Source organism: Engraulis encrasicolus, chromosome 14 (assembly GCF_034702125.1).
Source record: "Engraulis encrasicolus isolate BLACKSEA-1 chromosome 14, IST_EnEncr_1.0, whole genome shotgun sequence".
Lineage (NCBI taxonomy): Eukaryota > Metazoa > Chordata > Actinopteri > Clupeiformes > Engraulidae > Engraulis > Engraulis encrasicolus.
In genome coordinates this window covers 3,916,195-3,936,194 of record NC_085870.1, presented here as the reverse complement: position 1 = coordinate 3,936,194, position 20,000 = coordinate 3,916,195, and the positions used below count along the sequence as shown (strand labels likewise).

Here is a 20,000-nt window from a genome sequence, read left to right as displayed (position 1 = left end):
CACACAAACAGAAACAGAAAGATTTGTATTTCTTTTTCACAAAAACAACACAAAGATAAACCCCACTGCCTATTTGGCAGTACAAAAAACCTATTACATTACGCTATAGCCTATTGCTATGGAAAAAAAAAACAAAAAAAACACACACACACTCACATCTACTCTGCTTCATCCTGCCTTCTATTGTGGTCTGGCCACAGGACCTCATCCACATCACATGCAATCGTTTCCCTGGCCAGGCAGCAAGGGAAATACCGTCTTGCATGGCGCATCCACCCAGAGAAGGCATCAACAGCAATATCGCCATTATTTTCTTCAGTGTTCTACTTACTAAAGAGGGTATTTTCTGTAGTAAAATACTGAAATATTGTTTTAGACTCGGAATTGTACATATTTTTCTGACATTTAAAAAATTGCACTAATTTATTGTAAAATATTGGGTAACCACATGAAAGTGATGCCTTGTATAACATATTCATGAGTTCAAAAACTAAACAAATGTGTTTTCTCCTTGCATCCACTCATTTTTCATCAATATGACATGCAATGTGTGTCCTTATGGGGTGATGATTTCAGATTGTAAACCGGTATGAAGAGAGTTTGCCCATGTGATGAGGAAGTGAACATAGTATGGCAGTTGATTGTAGTGTTGTGAATGACAGTGTGTTTCATGAGAAACCCAGTGTTTTTCTTTATGAAAATTGAGTGTAATCCAGAGAATTGTGTGTAATGGTGTGAAAAGAGTGTGTTTTAAAACTGGAATTTGAGTGTTAAGTAGGAATTGTGTTTAGTGTTCAGTGACATTGGTTAGGGGAGTTGGGAAATGGGTGAGATGTTCCGAGAATTGTGTGTGAAGTACCAGAACTTGTGTGTAGGCAATCGAGAAAAACTGTAACAGCCCACATTTTATGCGTTTTCGCTTGGGGCCCCACCTGACCCTAGAATCGCCTCTGGTAACGCGCTCAACTCAACCAAAATAAAAAAAAAACTGGGTGGCTCATTCCTCAAAAATTATACAAAATAAAGAAAGCAGGACAGCATTTAACATTGTGTATTTTAGACGGGGAGGAACAGTAGCCTACCATGCACCCCCCCCCCCACAACAAAACGCCACATGACTTTTTTTAATCTTCAAGATGTCCTGAATAAGAATTTGAGTGGTAACAGTCATATAACTCACTCCCACTATGATTTTTCACATCATATTGTATATGACCCCATGCATTCTAGTCCTATGTAGTGGTACACTGCCAAGGCCTCTAGAGCCATGATGCAGTTGGTTATAATAGCTTATGATATACCATATGAAAGCTTGGAGTCTGTAGTATACATATATTATACTGTATTTGGTGTACCATTTGCATAGCAACAGTTGCTAGGCAAAGCATCTTCCTTAGCAACCAGCATCAGTGATACGGTTCCTCTGCGATTACATTGTGTTGTGATGTCCATACAAATGCTCTTGCTCTTCCATACAAAGTCAATTACTTCCGCCGCTTTCCACGCGTTTCAACGCTGGCGGCGTGATCGCACGGTAAGTGGAGATGAGCCAGCAGCACCCAGCATCCAGATGTGATCCCTCTGCACAAGAAAGCAGCATGCATATGATACACTTCAGTTATTCACTCTCAGATCTATGGCTCATATGATATGGTACAGGGTCCATGCAGCCGTGGGCAGTACAGTACAGTATGATGCATTCATGTTCTTAATCTGGTGGGCTTTTGTTAGGGCTGTGTGTGCGTGTGTGTGTGTGTGTGTGCGTGTGTCAGTGTGTGTGCATGTAGGGGGGTGTGTGTGCATGCATGCGTTTGTGCATATGTGTGCGTGTGTGTGCGTGTGTGTGTCTATGCGTGTGTGTGTGTGTGTGTGTGTGTGTGTGTGTGTGTGTGTGTGTGTGTGTGTGTGTGTGTGTGTGTGTGTGTGTGTGTGTGTGTGTGTGTGTGTCATGTTGGAGATCATCTGTGAGCGCTGGCACAGTTCTTGGTTGGCCTGAACACGTGTAGAGAGGGCTGGCTATTGCCTCTCTACCCCGGGTGCTGTGTTTGGCTTTTGTGTTATGGTGAAAATAGTTTCTATGTCCTTTCTATGTCCTTTCTGTGTGAATTTGAAATAAACCCTCCCACTGTGCATCCTCTTTTTAAAGGTGTTGGGTGTTCATAATTATCTTAGTTGGTGTCTAAAAAAGCCTTTCTGTCATGTTCCCATCTTTGAAAGCAGCCTTCAGGAAAAAAATACAGAATTCTGCTGTATGTCTGCACACATAATGTACTTGATTACTTTCAGTCAATAACATAGCCTCGAGCAATGAGGGATCGTTTTGTATTCGTCTCTGTGTTTTTTATTGTGCGGTCATTGAATTGAGTTTCACAGTGAAGCATATTCACAGTGCAGTGATGGGTGGTCTTAGAAGTGCTATCTGACTCATAACACATTATATTCTATTAAAACTTTTTTTTTTTCTCGTTTCAAATATCATCATTTCTAGTTATGCATAAGTACATGGTCTGTTTTGTTGTCCTCTCTTCAGTTTTCTTTTCTTTTCTGTTTTCTATTTCACACATTCGCTCTCTCGTTCACACTCTTTTCTCCCTGAGGATGCAGCATAGACATACCATACAGTACTGTACACACATACACGCACGCACACACGCACGCACGCACGTACGCATGCACGCACGCACGCACGCACGCAACCACAATGGACACACACACACACATAGTGCACACACCATTGACTTGATAAAGATCTGGTCGCACACAGCTTTTTGCAAATTTGTCCTTAAATTCTTCTTCTTCCCCGGGCCGGGCCGGTCTCAGGGGGGAGGACCTTGGAGCATGAAATGAAAGCGAAAAGCTGAATGGATTTCTCCTCTTCTCTCTCTTTATTGCCCTTCAGCGCGCCATATGCTCACAGAGGCAGCCACGTCCGCACACCGCACTCACGCCAGGTCCACACCACACTCATAGCCAGGTCGTGCCCTCCTAGTGACACAACAGCTTCAGCGTTGCTACTAGTCAGGTCAGGAGTCAATGCAAGTACTTTCTGAGTTCCCGCAAATACGGGAACTCTTCACACTTTGTTGGGAAGCAAACAGTTGTTAGCAAACCAAGGGAGGCCATTTGGGAAATGTTGTTTGGGAAATTATAATTGTTATGCTCTTGGTCAGACCAAGTCTCGAAGAGATTTGAAAGTCGATGATAATCAGGCTACCACACTCACACCACACTCACACCGCACTCACACCACACTCACACCGCATTCTCACCAGGTCCGCACCACACTCACACCACACCGCACTCACACCAGGTCTGCACCACACTCGCACCACATTCACACCACACCACACTCTCACCGCACTCACACCGCACTCACACCAGGTCCACGCCACACTCTCACCGCGCTCACACTGCACCACGTTCACACGCCACACCACGCCACGCCGCACCGCGCCGCACATCTGATAATCCTCTACCTGCAGGAGAGGACAGTACTGTACAAGCCCCTCTTCGGCGCTCACTCGCTTGCCGCCCGCCTCGACATGCTCTATTTATAATCTCAAGGAAAAGAGGCTGGAAAAAAACAAACATACACACAAACAAGAACAATAAATAGATAAATAAATAAATATCAGCAGAGGAATCAGTAAGTAAGGAGCAAAGTGAGAGGCGGGCGGCCAAGGAGGGAGGGAGAGGTACTTTATATCAGTGTTTCGCAACCTTTTTTTAGGCGAGGCACCCTTTCAATTCATGAAAAATTTCAAGGCACCCCAAACCAACAAACCGTAACATGGCATTGCATCCGATACCACACAAGCTTAGAAAAGTGACACATTTGGAGACGTCACACGGCCGACGTTCGAAGTTGCAGCTGACTGGGCCACCTATATTTACTTTATTGTGCGTAAATGGCAGATGAAAGATTCCACTGACTAGCATTAACTTATCAATTTAGACAAATATGTATTATATTCCATAATTTATCTATCAGCCACGTTTCCGCGGCACCCGTGAGGGGGGCCCGCGGCAACCCAGGGTGCCCCGGCACCCCTGTTGAGAAACACTGCTTTATATTATCAGGCGGAGCTGAAGGACCCCAAAACAACAATAACACCAGAGGCTTTAGGAGGCTTTAGATGAGGAGGAGGAGGCTGATAAGGAAGTAATGAAATACAGGCGATATGGACCAATCAGACGACGAGATCAGAGATGGGGGTGGGGATGGAGCATTAAGAAAAATAAACAAAGGGAAGTCGAGCGTGCGTGTGTGTGTGTGTGTTTGTGTGTGTTTATGTGATTGTGTGTGTGCGTGTGTGTGTGCACGTGTGATTGCATATGTGTTTGTGTGATTGCGTGTGTGTGTGTGTGTGTGTGTGTGTGTGTGTGTGTGTGTGTGTGTGTGTGTGTGTGTGTGTGTGTGTGTGTGTGTGTGTGTGTGTGTGTGTGTGTGTGTGTGTGCGTGTGTGAGTGTATTACTGAAGGTGAGAATGCATTAAGATTGAACGAGGAGAGAGGCGTGTTGCCGTCGGTTGGTGTGGGGTGAGGGTCTGAATGGGGTGGGGGGATCTGGATGGGGTGGGGGGGGTCTGGATGGGGTGGGGTGGTGGTTGTCTGGATGGGGTGGGGGGGGGTCTGGATGGGGTGGGGGGGGGTCTGGATGGGGTGGGGGTCTGGATGGGGTGGGGTGGTGGTTGTCTGGATGGGGTGGGGGTCTGGATGGGGTGGGGGGGTCTGGATGGGGGGGGGGTCTGGATGAGTGCCAAGGAGACTTCCTGTTCCTTGAGTCATATAACTGTGACGTCTGCACGTCAGTAGGGGGGTGCGTTATGTCAGAGAGAAGGGGTTGCAGTGTGTGTGGGGGGGTGTTAGAGAGGAGGGGTTGCATGACGGATGTGTGTGTGTGTCGGGGGGGGTGTGAGAGAGGGGGGGTGGCAATGGGGTGTTGGGAGGAGTGACAAGGGGGCTGAGGCAGGATGAGCTCACCTGCGTCGCCCATATGGATGGCGAGATCAGACGACAGGGTGTGATGCGTGGGGCAGCACTTCAAATAGGCACGACAGAACATCCGGTGATGAGAGAGAGAGAGAGAGAGAGAGAGAGAGAGAAAAGAGAGCGAAAAGAGAGAGAGAGAGAGAAAGAGAGAGAGAAAGAGAGAGAGAGAGAGATAAGCAGACAGGAAGTGAAGCGTTGACACGTTGCGTTGCTGTGTTGACACGTCTGAGTCTGATGGCGAGGGACAGGAGAAATGGCACACCATGTGTCGTCGGCAAACTTTCTCCGCCTCGCCTCACTGTCTTGCCTGCCAGTGCCACCTAGCTTGACTCATGCATGGGGCTTAGCCAAGTGGGCGGCTCTGTAATACATATTCCCAGTGCATCATTTATTATGAATAAAAAAACAACACAGAAGACGAACACGAGAACCGTAGAGAACTGAAGAGAACCGAAAACCGTGACCTTCATACCGTGATATGGACCGAACCGCGAATTTTGTGAACCGTACCACCCCTAAACGTAACGTAATGTAATGTAATGTATTGTAATGTAATGTAACGTATTGTACTGTTTTCCTTCCAGGTAACGACTTATTCCTGGTGGCGGTGCACGAGCTGGGCCACGCGCTGGGTCTGGAGCATTCTAATGACCCCAGTGCCATTATGGCGCCCTTCTACCAGTACATGGAGACGCACAACTTCAAGCTGCCGCTCGACGACCTGCAAGGCATCCAGAAGATTTACGGTGCGTTTTTGCATCACTACGTGCCCTGGGTTTTTCAGCTCAGTGGTGTGTGTGTGTTCGTTCTCGTGTGTGTGTGTGTGTGTGTGTGTGTGTGTGTGTGTGTGTGTGTGTGTGTGTGTGTGTGTGTGTGTGTGTGTGTTCATTCTTGCGCGCGCGCGTGTGTGTGTGTCTGTCTGTCTGTGTGTGCGTGTGTGCGCGTGTGTGTGTGTGTGTGTGTGTGTGTGTGTGTGTGTGTGTGTGTGTGTGTGTGTGTGTGTGTTTACCCTGGTGATAAGCATCAGAAAGATACAGGCGCTCCATGCTACGGTACATACAGGGTCCTGAGCATTGCAGTGTGTGTGTGTGTGTGTGTGTGTGTGTGTGTGTGTGTGTGTGTGTGTGTGTGTGTGTGTGTGTGTGTGTGTGTGTGTGTGTGTGTGCGTGTGCATTCCCACTGTCTGTAGTTCATGTGTGTTCACATGTACTGTGTGTATGCGTGTTTGTTTGTGTGTGTGTGTGTCTGTCTGGGCATGTGTGTGTATGTGAGTGTGACTGTGTTTATGTGTGTATGTGTTCCCATATGTGAGTGTCTATGCATGTCTTGGAAAGCCAAACCTCCCTCTGATATATAAAGCGGTGCGGGTCAAGGCAGCTTCATTTATTCAGCCCGCCTTAAACACTGACATTTTAACAGTGCGGCGGGCGGGCGGCTTAAGCGGCCCCTGAGCCCGCGCAGAAATAACAAAAGGCCAACCGGGGCGACGACACCCGACCGCTCGACCCCGCCAACGCCTTTGCCATTTTACATACCTCCCTCCCACCCCCCCACCTGCCCCTGCCTGCCCTGGAGCTAAAAGTTAAGGAGGGTAGCTTTAACTGTTCCTCTGCTTCTTCTGAATGTGTGTGTGTGTGTGTGTGTATTTGTATGTCTGTGTGTGTGTGTGTGTGTGTGTGTGTGTGTATTTGTATGTCTGCTTGTGTGTGTGTGTGTGTGTGTGTGTGACTGTGTGTGTCTGTGTGTGTGTCTGTGTGTGTGTATGCGTGCATGCGTGTGTGTAGGTGGTTGTGTAGGTGGGTGGGTGAGTGTGTGGGTTCTTGCTCTTTTACACTGATTATTGGTCAGGTCATTGTTGTTGGATTACTGATTGTCAACTGACATTTGTTGAAGGGTACACGTCCAATGTCCCAATTAAAATATCTATATGGCATTATACTGGGGTTGTGGGCGTTGTTCAAGAACCAGTCTTAAGATACATAATACTCATTGTCAATTCATCCATTATGGTGAATGGAGTTTAGAAATCAATCAATCTTTAATCAATCAATCAATCAATCAATCAATCAATCAATCTTTTATCAATCATGCAATTGTATCCAGTTTTAATCGATCAATCGATACATTTGGTTCAGCACCCTTATTACGTAAGGTGGATAATACTCATTGCTGCTGCAATGACGCTGCATTCACACCAACGGCGCGGACATCCACAGTACGTCCACAGAACGTGTCCGTTATCAGTCCGAAACTGTTAGAATACATGAAAACAAATCATGCTTTGCACACAGGAGCACGGTGTAAGCGCGGCGCATGTCCGTCCCGCCCGGACATGTCCGCGTTCAATGTGCAGGCTCCATTGAAAATGAATGGCTGCTGCCCGCGGATAGAACGTGGACGTTGACTGTGCAGTGTGCAAGGCAGCCCGCGAAACTCTCGGACTCGCGCTGCTCACGGAGACGTTAAGGAAACGTGCCGTCCCTGTGTGCATGTACCGTGAAGGTTGAAATTAAATCAGTCAATTACGCAGTCAGCCAATCAATCAATCAATCAATCAATCAATCAATCAATCAATCAATCAATCAATCAATCAATCTATCTATCTATCTATCTATCTATCTATCTATCTATCTATCTATCTATCTATCTATCTATCTATCTATCTATCTATCTATTTCTGCAGGTGTGCCCACCGCCATGTTGGAGCCCACGCGGCCGCTGCCCACACTCCCGCCGCGGCGCCATGGCGACAAGAAGCACGACCGCTCCTCTCGGCCCGCCCGACCACCCTCCCTCGACCGGCCCGCCAACGGCAAGCCCAACATCTGCGACGGCAACTTCAATACCATCGCCTTCTTCAGGAGGGAGATGTTCGTCTTCAAGGTGAGAGACACAGCACATTGCATTACATCACATCACATCACATCACATCACATCACATCACATCACATTACATTACATTACATCACATCACATCACATCACATCACATTACATTACATTACATCACATTTAGCAGATGCCTTGGTAACACTTTATAATAATGGATGCAAAAAAGCATTATAAAGACTTAATAAATAATTAACTATTGATGAACAAAACATTAACAGATGTTTGTAAATGACTTGGAAATGATAACAAATGTTTGTAAATGACTAGGAAATGTTATGTTAATATCTTATATTTATCAAACATTTACAAATTGCTTGTAAATGAATAAAATACTCTGTTATAAGGTATGTAAAATCTTGTATATATTATTTGTAGATATTTTATAAAGCATTAATAAAACTTTGTTAATGATAAAAACATTTGTTAATGTTTCGTTCATCATTAGTAAATTATTTACTAAGTCTTTACTAAGCAGACATTATTAGACACTACATTAGTAGAGGACCTAGCAAGTGCAGTACAAGTTAGTACTGCCCAAGATTAGAGACCAGTAGAGTTAGTTTTGCTACGACACATCACCAGGCGGTGTGAAATTACATCTTGTTACCCCCCCCCAGTGACTGGTCATAACAAATTTAAAGCATTTGCTGTCATCTGAATGGCAATGACCTAGTCTTAGTAGTGCATTACTAAATCCTATGTTTTTTCACAATAGTGTCGTTTTATCATAGTTAACTTTTGGATGACTATTTACAGCGTTCCACTGGTGGACCAGCGTGCATTACTGGGCTACAGTCATAATAACATTTATGACCTATCATTGTGGGCTACGACATCTGGGTAACCAGTTGGAGAAACTGGCGATTTTGGGTGAATCCCATTGCTTCCGTTTTGCGCGTCCACGTGTAGGGGTAGTGGCATCCCGATTCACGTTCAGACAGATGGGTAGGGGTACGGAAAAGGGCCCACCCCTCCGTGCAGAGATTTTCCGACACCAGACTCCGTGACGGGGGGCTTCGACAGGTTTCCCTGAATGCGTTGCGAATTCATTTAAATATTGGCGGCAAGTCGCGGCACCCACAACAGCACACAAGTTTAAGTATTTTCACCGCAATTCACGGTTTTGAAGTGGTAATAATTATTCCATTGCACTAAGTTTAACATTGTCCTAATGTGTGATGGCCCTTTTCTCCGTGAAACGCACATGAAAACAATCGCTATTAACGTCAACCTAATGCATGGAATTGGTGACAGCTGTCAGTGTCATTCCCTGCTTGTCGAAGGGGTATCCCAATTTGTAGTGGTTGTGTTTCAAGCCCTGCAGCTTCGTTGGAAAGCACAAGGGGCATGAGGAAGGCGCAGGGGGTAAGGGTAGAGATTAGTAATGGGAAAGGCCCTAAGTTACACAGACAGGAAGATGAAACCATCAATTAGATTTTGGGGATCACTCAGAATTTGTAGAGGATTCTTCATCATCGAAGGACCGATTGTGAGATTTGTTTTTAGTTGCGTGGAATTTGAAGTCTATGGGTACTGTCTAGTTTTATGGCTGCAGGCATCTTAACATTAGCAAAACATGCAAATCTTAATATAATTTATGTGAAATTACTGTATGTACTTTAACGTTGCTTGCAATAAATTAACAAATGATTAATTAGACAGTGTTTTGCATGCCAAGTGCAGTTAGTGAGTGGAGTATACTGTGCAAAAGTGCATCCAGGCCAACAGAACTTCTACCGTTTTAGGGCCTGGTGGTGTTTTGATTTGTAGCCCTAAAAGTGCAGCTTGCAGAAAAATATACAACTTCAAACAGTGTTTGGTGATTATGTATACAACACATGTACATTTTGCAATGTTGTAATTAATCATTTTTATTATACATTGCACAGCCCCCCGTAGTAACGAGATAAGATCCCATGTCTGTAAATTACTGGCAAACGTTGTGATTGGAGCACGCGTCCATTTTCATAGCGGTTTTGATTATTTTAATTGCTAAGCACACACAGCACCACTATTGCTTTTCCACTATCGCATAATTGGCTGGAGAGTGGTTTAGTGCTATGGATTTCCACGAATGACACGCATGCTTAAAAAGCACCCCCGCCCCGCCCCCCCCCCCCCCCCCCCCCCCCCCCCCCCCCCCCCCCCCCCCCCCCCCCCCCCCCCCCCCCCCCCCCCCCCCCCCCCCCCCCCCCCCCCCCCCCCCCCCCCCCCCCCCCCCCCCCCCCCCCCCCCCCCCCACCCCCCCCCAAATTGCCCTGGATGTCTTTGATCTCGCTTTAAAATGTCCGCCCGCCGAGGTCATCCGCTTACACAGCCTACGAAGGCCAGACTTTGTCACGTCGAATCAAATCAAAAGTCTCCTTTACTAAAGCGCAAAGCAAGCCATAGGTACAGTAGAGCGCCCCTGCAGTGCACAGGCCGAGACTGCAGTAAAATGCCATATCGCTTAACTGCAATACGAGCTAAAGCCTCTGACAGTCAGTAGCCATGCTGGACTGTCCTGTGGCATGATGAGTGTTTGGTTTGGAGCCAGTGCCCTGCTGTGCTGTGCTGTGCTGTGCTGTGCTGTGCAGTGCAGTGCAGTGCAGTGTAGTGCAGTGTTGTGTAGTGCAGTGCAGTGCAGTGTTGTGTTGTGTTGTGTAGTACAGTGTTGTGTAGTGCAGTGTAGTGCAGTGCAGTGAGCCTGGATTTCCTGCACATGTGCCCTTTCGCCAGAGATTCTTTAAGTATATATCCAGTCTCTCTGCTTTCGCTGACAAACACTATCAGGGATGCAGCAACAACAACAGCGATGCAGAGACCAGACCAAGCACATTGGCGCCGCAGACCACAGATTTGCTCACCTTGTGCGACACTGCGATCCAAAAATACAGAAAACCGAGGCAACAGCCGAAAGTCGTCGTGAAATAATCATGAGATGTGTAAACGTCGTCTGCGTTCGACGGTTTGGTGAGGCAGGCCAGGCGGGTGTAGTGGGCGGGCGGCAGTGGTGTGCTGTTCGCAGTTTTGGATTTGGAACTGGAACTGGAACGGGAGCAAGTGAGGAAGAGAGTGAGAAGGAACGAGGGAAGGGAAGGAGAGGAGAAGAAGAGAGGAAGGAACAAGGGAAGGGAGGGAGGGAGCGAAGAAGGGAGGGAGGGAGAGAAGAAGGGAGGGAGGGAGAGAAGAAGTGAGGAAGAGAGTGAGAGAGAAGAAGAAGGGAGGGAAGGGAAGGAGAGAAAAAGGGAGGGAACAAGGGAAGGGAAGGAGAGAAGAAGGGAGGGAGGAAGGGAGGGAGGGAAGGGAAGGAGAGAAGAAGGGAGGGAGGGAGAGAAGAAGTGAGGAAGAGAGTGAGAGAGAAGAAGAAGGGAGGGAAGGGAAGGAGAGAAAAAGGGAGGGAACAAGGGAAGGGAAGGAGAGAAGAAGGAAGGGAGGGAGGGTGTGTGTGTGTTTTTTGTAATGTGTGGGCTGAGCTGTTCGGACGTGTCCTAGTTTCCTCCGCAGCCAAATGATAATGACTCAAGATTGATGTACTCCTCTTCAACCCCCCCACCCTCTCTCTCTCGCTCTCTCTCCCCCCCCCCCTCTCTCTCTCTCTCTCTCTCTGTCTGTCTGTCTCTGTCTCTCTCTCTCTTTCTTTCCTCTCTCACTCTCCCTCTCTCTTTCTTTCCCCTCTCACTCTCTCTTCCTCCCTCTCCCTCTCTCTCTCTCTCTCCTTTCTCTGTTCCCCCTCTCACTCTCTCTCACTCTCACTCTCTCTTTTTCTCTCCATCTCTCCCGCCATCTCTCTTCCTCTCTCTCCGCCTCCTCAGGACCGATGGTTCTGGCGCCTGCGGAACAACAAGGTGCAGGAGGGCTACCCCATGCAGATCGACCAGTTCTGGAAGGGCCTCCCGCGCGGCATCGACGCCGCCTACGAGCGATCGGACGGGAAGTTTGTGTTCTTCAAAGGTACGTGTCTCGCCTAAACTGGACAGAAAATGAATAAATTGAGCAGTTCTTGGATGCAATTCTGTTTTCTTTAATCAGGCGCACAGCAGCCATAGGGACTAATGTTTTGATGAGCAAAGCCATCTCCGTCAGAGGCCATGTATGTTTTCTTATTCCCAAGACATTGTATTCAATGCCAGAGGAAATTGAACATGAATGAGTCCCATCCCCCCACCCCTTACCCACAGTAAATAAACAGCAAAGGTGAAAGTAGAACTGCAATATTCACATACAAATAATAATCAGAGTCCATGTATGTTTGGTGCGGTATGTTAGGTACGGTCTCTCACTCCCAGTCTTTCCATAGCCACCCCTTCTCCACAGTTCCTGTAGCCTGATTTTCATCGACTTTCAAATCTCTTCGAGACTTCTTGGTCTGACTAAAAGCATAACAACTAACGTTTCCCAAATGGCATGGTTGACCTGCCTCCATAGGTTTGCTTCTCGACGAAGTGGGAGGAGTTCCCGTTTTTTTCGGGAGATCAGAAACAATATTTGTATTGCTCTTGGCCTGACTAGAAGCAATGTTGAAGAAGGTGTTGTGTCACTAGGAGCCTGGCTACAGTTCCTGCCTGTTGTTCATAGGGGCAGTTATTTCGATATTTTATTTAGAAGCTGCCTCCGAAACACTCACATTTAAACCCCCCTTCACATGCAGAGTGTCAGCTGACACTTTCAGTGTGTGGCTTATGCGTGCCCAGACCAAGCTGGTAGCGTGGGTAGCAGAAGAAGTTTCACCTTGAATTCGCTGTATTCACTCCAGACACAGCATTGACATGTTTGATTTAGCTAATCACATAACGGCTCTGGCTTGACAGGCTGGGACATTCGTTGATATGAACATTCCAATTGGTTTTCGCCGAACCGCGTCATAGCGAATTCGCCTACGATTAGATTTTGTTTAATCGTTAAAATTCGCTCTGGTCGCTCAGGAAGCTTCGCCCCTGACGAATTAGCTTTGGTAGCGCTGGTCGTGTGCCCTCCATAGAGAAATGATGACCTCCATTGCTCTATTCGCTCCGTTCGCTCTTGGTCTGTACACGGCATTATAGTACTTCACCCAGTATTTACATACTGTATATCCACGTGACAAACAAACCTTGTGTCCTTTTTTCTGGTCAAGCCCATTCAATGATACATGCTTATTTTCTAAAGCAGTACACACGAGCCTGTAGACATCATGCTGTATCTACTGCTATGCTCACACAACACACATTAAATAACACAAGAAAATGGAAAGCACAGGCACACACGCACACATGCTCACACACACGCTCACACACACACACACACACACACACACACACACACACACACACACACACACACACACACACATACACATACACACACACAAGGTTAGGATCATGAATGGTATACCTTGCACTCAACCTCGCCATGCCACATATATACTCACCCACACACCCACCACCCACACATACACTTACAGAGAGAGAGAGAGAGAGAGAGAGAGAGAGAGAGAGAGAGAAAGAGAAAGAGAGAGATAGCGTAATTTAGCCCCTACTGTTTTCTGGGAGTTCTGAGGCCTAGGTATTTATAGTGCCTGTCTCCTTACGCCTCCAGATGTACTCGACTCGAGACAACAAAAAACCCTGAATGATCCGCCACCGCTACCTCTGAGAGTACACCACGCGCGTATTAAACGGGGATGATATTTGAACTCAATTTCATCTTCGCCTTTGGGCTTTCCTCCTAAGGTTGCCTAATGATAGTGTTATTGTTTACATTTTGCAAGCAGGATTTTTTGTGACTCTTGTTGTGTTTCTCTTTTGTCTTTTTTTGTTGTTTTTTGGGGTGTTTGTTTTTCCTTTTTTTCTTTGTTGGTGTGTGCAACAAGCCTACAATAGGGCCTTATTTCCATTTCAGAAGAGAGAGAGAGATGTTTGTGAGTGATTTCATCAGAGCATCAGCAGCCGTAGAAGATAAGGTCAATGCAGAGAAAGGAGGAGAAGAGAAGAGCGGCTTCAGTCACAGCCGCAGACAGACGAATAGATAGATAGATAGATAGATAGATAGATAGATAGATAGATAGATAGATAGATAGATAGATAGATAGATAGATAGATAGGGGAAATCGACTTGACAAATTGGCTTTCTTCCCCCCTTCAAGTCATTGGTGTTTAACGAGCCAATGATAGGATGCTGTGACAGGAACAGAAGCTCTGACAGCAGCCATCTTACAGCCATACACTCCTTAATCTCCTCGACAACAGCCACCACAATCCCACACTGAATTCCCACAGAATGTATACTGTATGTGCATAACGTATCAACCAATGTCCTAAGCTCAAAGTCCAAGAACCAGACCTGTCTTGGGAGTGTAGGAATGTGTATGTGATCATTGACGCCAGTTTCGTGCATTCAACGAGGGGCTGTTTTGTGTTTGTCACTTTATGGCTATTTGTAGATGACAAGTAGTGGGCTAACCTTCTATCACTTCCTTTATTTGTTTTGTGTTTTTTGCTTCTTTTCTTCAGTGAAAAGTACTGGACTAATGTATTTTTTTTTAATTATTTGACTATGCTACATGTGTTTGTTTTATGGTCTTTGTGCCTGTGTTTAGGCCTATATTCTCTGGTGACAAGTAGGGCTAACCCATTGTTAGCTATTTTATGGGTAGCTATTTTATTACCGTATACTGGACTAACCTTTTCTAATTTAGGTGTTTTGTTATTTTTTTTTTATTTGTGTTTCTTTGTTCGTCACTTAGACAAGGTGACAACTTTTCGTTACATTTGTTGCATTTTCGTTACTTTCCGTTACTTTCCGTTACATATTTCGATACATAATTCTTAAATTATTTGTTTTGCCGTGTCTGTATTTTTAGGTGACAGGTACTATAGGCTAAACCTCTGGACTGGAGTAACCCTTTTTTAATTTAAAAATACATTTTGTTCGTTTTTGCTGACAGGTTTGTTTTCTATCCATCAACGTTAATAATGTTGTGCACTTGAATAAAAAACACAAAGAATTACATCTGTGCTGCTCCGGTGTTGTCCTTCAAGTGAAGATTTCCTGCCTCTCTCCCGTCGATGCACCAGATGATAAAGCAGAAGCGTGAGGAACTACCCTTATGTTTGTTTTCTGTTCTGTTTGTTTGTTTTGTCTCTCAGGTGACAAGTACTGGGTGTTCAAGGAGGTGGCAGCGGAGCCGGGCTACCCGCACAGCCTGGTGGAGCTGGGCACCAGCCTACCCACGGAGGGCATCGACACGGCCGTGCGCTGGGAGTCGGTGGCCAAGACCTACTTCTTCAAGGGCAACCAGTACTGGCGCTACAACGAGGAGAAGCGCACGGTGGACACCGGCTACCCGCGCTCCATCTCCGTCTGGAAGGGCGTGCCCGAGTCGCCGCAGGGGGCCTTTGTCAGTCGGGAGGGAAGTAAGTACCGTAGAAGTTCTCGTTTTGCTGCTCTTTAACTTCTTACTGCAGATGGACCTGTCGACAGGCCTATTCACTCTTTGCTTAAATCACTCAACTACATTATAACAACGTTGTTATGACAATGCAAGGAGTCTTAAGTAACCGATTAAGACTTGGTCGTTACCATTTTGGTGATAATAAGTTTATAACAGAGGCTCTGCGCTAAGGGACACTGTGCAGGATTTTTTGTTGTTTATTTCCAGAATCCATGCTATCCATTCACTAATGTCACCTTTTTCATGAATATTTACCACCACTATCAAATTCAAAGTGTTCATTATGACTGGAAGAATTGCACTTTTCATACATGAAAAGGGGGATCTTCTCCATGGTCCGCCATTTTGAATTTCCAGAAATAGCCGTTTTTAGCAGTAAAACTGACTGTACTTGGGCCATACAAGAAAATATTAGTTTAATTACTTTGTAAAAGTTCATGAAAAGATCACATTTGGCAATAGGCAGCCCAGTTTCAATGGGCAGCATAGTTGCAGTACCTTTTTTGACCATTTCCTGCACAGTGTCCCTTTAACACAAAATGTGCTCTTTATGTATCGGTAGCTGTGGTGGTCTAATTGTTAGTGACTTGTCGTCTTCGACCTAAAAGCATTACTGTAATATTTCCAAGTCCCATGTCAGCATGACTCCCTCCTAAATCTGTCCATAGACCTCTATCATACCCCTGCCATAAACACACACAACAATATTCCCTCAGTCTGAAAATCACAAATAGCCCACACATAACATACCGCCAAGTCCCTTCGCTATTCCAACACAACCATCCCCCAACATGTCCATCACTAGCTCCTACTAGCTCCAAAACATGTGCATGAGGCCTAAAGGGTGGTTTATGCCTCGAGATCAGCGTCACTGCATCATGATGCAGTGAGCCGCGCAGTTAACGGAGTGAAGCCCCCCCCATCACGCAGGTACTCTGGGGCACCTCCCCGAAATTGTGTCTCGACGCAGGGAGCGACGGCGTGAAAGGGCGAAAATAGGTCTCTGATTGGTCCTCTCGACCAGCCTGCTCTGTCCTCGAGTCGAGAACAAGCGCTACTTCCTTGTTCTAACCTTCGTCGGTCTACGGACTGTGAGCTCTTCATTAAATAAGTTGCCCGTGCTTTGTTGTTTGATTTATTTACACGAACCAAAGACAACACATGCGCTTGCAAGTTACGACGCTGAAGTTATTTGGACAGTTGAACAGTGGTTCCAAGGTCGAGGAAACATTCCGCTTCGTTCTCGACAAATGAGCCACTTCTTTGTTCCAAACTACCACTGTGGCTGCCAGTGCGATCAAACATGCACGTGATATAAAGATTTAATGTTTCATTTTCATTCTCGTCGAGTCTGTGATGCTAAAAAACAACCGACACGTCTAGTTTACTCTTTGTATTGAAGGCAGTTTCAGCGTGGAATGACATCGCGCAGACCGTGCTTCAAAACAGGGCATAAACCAAAATTAACTGCATCATGGCTGCGACAAGCTCACTCTGTGGCACAAGTAGGAAGCATAACCCGCCCTTAAGCCCCCAAACCTGCAGTGCTATACCTCCCCCTGGCAAGTACACACACACGAACGCACACGCACGCAGGCACAGACACACACACACACACACACACACACACACACACACACACACACACACACACACACACACACACACACACACACACACACACACACACACACACACACACACACACACACACACACACACACAGAGTGCATGCCTTCCATCTGTGATCCCCGTCCACAGATAAGGGCACCTCAACCCCCATCATCAAACACCACCACCCTCACCACTCCCACCCTCACCACCACCCTCACCACTCCCCCACCACCACCCCATCATCACCACCCTCACCACCCATTACCACCCTCCACCCATCACCATCCTCACCACTCCCCCACACCCCCACCATCATCACCCACCCTCACCCCCCCTGCCCACCTGTGATCACCATCACCATCCCCCCACCCTCACCACCCCCCACCCCCATCATCACCCACCCACACCCTCCCCACCCCCACCCACCCCACCCCCCACTGCCCACCTGTGATCACTCTGCATCCTTATATTATGAAAGCTGGCCGCGCCCCCTCCAGTCTCCAGTCTGCCAACAGTTTGCAATATCCCAGAGGCCCAGCGTACCGTGCCTGCCTGCCTGGGTGCTGACACTGAAGGGCACTTTATTACCCGTCTCTCTCTCTCTCTCTCTCCCTCTCTCTCTCTCTCTCTCTCTCTCTCTCTCTCTCTCCCTCTCTCTCTCCCTCTCTTCCTCTCTCTCTCTCTCTCTGGGGAGTGGGGGTGGAGGAAGAGCGGGTTGGGGGCGGAAGGGGAGGGGTGGTGATGAGGATGAGGATGAGGAAGAGGGTGGTGGGGACGGAGGAAGAGCGGGTTGGGGGCGGAAGGGGAGGGGTGGTGATGAGGATGAGGATGAGGATGAGGGAGGAGGGGGTGGAGGAAGAGCGGGTTGGGGGCGAAAGGGGTGGTGATGAGGATGAGGGGGGTGGGGATGGAGGAAGAGCGGGCTGGGGGTGGGGGTGGTGATGAGGATGATGGGGGTGGGGATGGAGGAAGAGGAAGGGAGGGGTGGTGGTGGGGGTGGTGATGAGGATGAGGGGGGTGATGAGGAGGAGGAAGAGCGGGCTGGGACTGAGCTGATTGCTGGTGAAGGGGAAGCAGTGTTCTCTGTAATAGAGTGTGTGTGTGTGCGTGTGCGGTGTACTGTATGTGTGCGTTTGCGTGTATGTGTGTGCGTGCATGTGTGTGTATGTGTGTGTGTGTGCATGCGTGTGCGTGTGTGTGTGCATGCGTGTGCGTGTGCGTGTGCGTGTGCGTGTGCGTGTGCGTGTGCGAGCGAGTGAGAGACGGCCCCAAAGAGATCATTATTGTGCCCCTCATAATGCCTGGGTGTGTGTGTGTTCGTGTGTGTGCATGTGCGGTGTACTGTATGTGTGCGTGTGCGCGTGTGTGTGTGTGAGATCATTACTGCGCCCCTCATAATGCCTGGGGGGGGGGGCGTAGTAGAGGGCTGAGGGTGTTCAGCATGATTTTAATGACTGTGACCTTCACGCTACGACCTTTAATTACCTCTGGTTAGCGCTGTACGGCTGGACATCATCACCCACAGCTGGCTACTGTGGTGGTGGCTGTAGCAGGTAAATGTCACACTGGCCTGTAGTAGCGCTGCTCGGGCCGAGCCGACCAATACAACCACCAATTTCACAATTGCCAGACAGAGCGAAAGATCACCACCACCAGGCAGCCACTGTCACCAAATGAAATCCATACTGGAAAAATAGATAGATAGCTAGATGCCGAGCACACAGTGTCACTGGGGTGCAGAGGTGTCAAAAGTATAGGTAATTAAAGGTAATAACCCTGCCACAGCTTACGGCCAATATGTCATCATGGGTGACTTCACTGAGTCACTGGTCTAATGGTCTTATTGTAGACCCTGTGTGTACCTGTCTTACAATCAGTGATTTTCAAGATTCAAGAATTTATTGTCATTGTCAAAAAGGCAACAAAATTGTGTTTGGGGTACAATACTTAGTAGCAGCAGGTTTCCAAGTAAAGTGCAAAAAGAGGTAAAAGTGACACCAGTGCTTGACCCCCGCAGCCCCCCCCATCCCAAGTGCAGCAGAGATTAAGTGCATAATACTCGACTTGAGGATTGAATTTGTGATGAGGTTTTATTTCACTAACATTTTGTTTTTAGAGTTTACCGTTATTGTATATCTATCTACCTCATTAGGTACCGTTATATAATATATATATATATATACATACAGTATATTACACTGTCAATGGGTAGCCTACAGTAGAATAACTGGTGTACATAAGTGTAATAGTATATGGGTGTTGTACTTAAATCATGAATTTACTTCTGCAATACTTTCGACACCTCTGCTCTGCTGGTGTGAGTTGCATCTATTTCTGGCGAAAGTGGTTTCACCGCCAAATTGGTAGACCAGGCACTCAGCTTTCATGCCTGTAAAATGCCTTGAAATTATTTGTAATAGTCTTAAATAGGGATGCACCGATACCGATACTCGTACTCGTACTCGTACTCATCAAGCACTTGCCGATACCAAGAACGATACTGCTATTACACAAAACAACAATGCAAAATCTTGTCACATTCTGTGGACTTGAAAGCAGCATGGAAAAAAGTGCCATTTAAATCTACATGGAAATGGACAATAAAAATATCACAGGTGGGAAAAAACAAGGCCATGCATTTATTTTCATTGTATTTTAGTGGTAAAAGGTATCGGTATTGGTACTCGGTATCGGCAAGTACATACATTAATGTACTCGTACTTGTATCAGTTTTCAAAAAAGTGGTATCGGTGCATCCCTAGTCTTAAAAGCCTCACGTAGCAGGAGAAGGCTATTGCCATGTACAGTAAAATGCCTAATGTGCCGAATACTGCGGTTTCTAAATGATGAAATTCACTACACCCAAGACCCATTTTCACCAATCATATCGTTCCGAAGCAATGTTGAATCTTTTTTTTTTAAAAACAAAATTGCTACCATGTATGCAGCATGCCCCTACATGGTACTGTATGTATAAGTCTTGCCTTGTGGCAAAATTTACTGGATTTTTGAGCATGGCTGGTTCATGCTTCATGATATGAAAATAAATTTGTTCTGGTTCTGGTTAAATTCCATGCAAATTCCCATTCCCG

The 20,000-nt window shown here is 46.8% G+C and overlaps 1 protein-coding gene across 1 annotated transcript in view; it reads left to right on the top strand.

The window, feature by feature from the left end:
- The window catches only part of mmp24 (matrix metallopeptidase 24), a 76,310-nt gene that overhangs the window by 50,965 nt on the left and 5,345 nt on the right, over positions 1 to 20,000 (top strand). The window contains exons 5-8 of the mRNA XM_063214812.1: positions 5,577 to 5,738; positions 7,676 to 7,875; positions 11,678 to 11,816; positions 14,990 to 15,256. Coding sequence (XP_063070882.1) covers positions 5,577 to 5,738; positions 7,676 to 7,875; positions 11,678 to 11,816; positions 14,990 to 15,256 — 768 coding nt within the window. The remainder of the gene's footprint in view (positions 1 to 5,576; positions 5,739 to 7,675; positions 7,876 to 11,677; positions 11,817 to 14,989; positions 15,257 to 20,000) is intronic.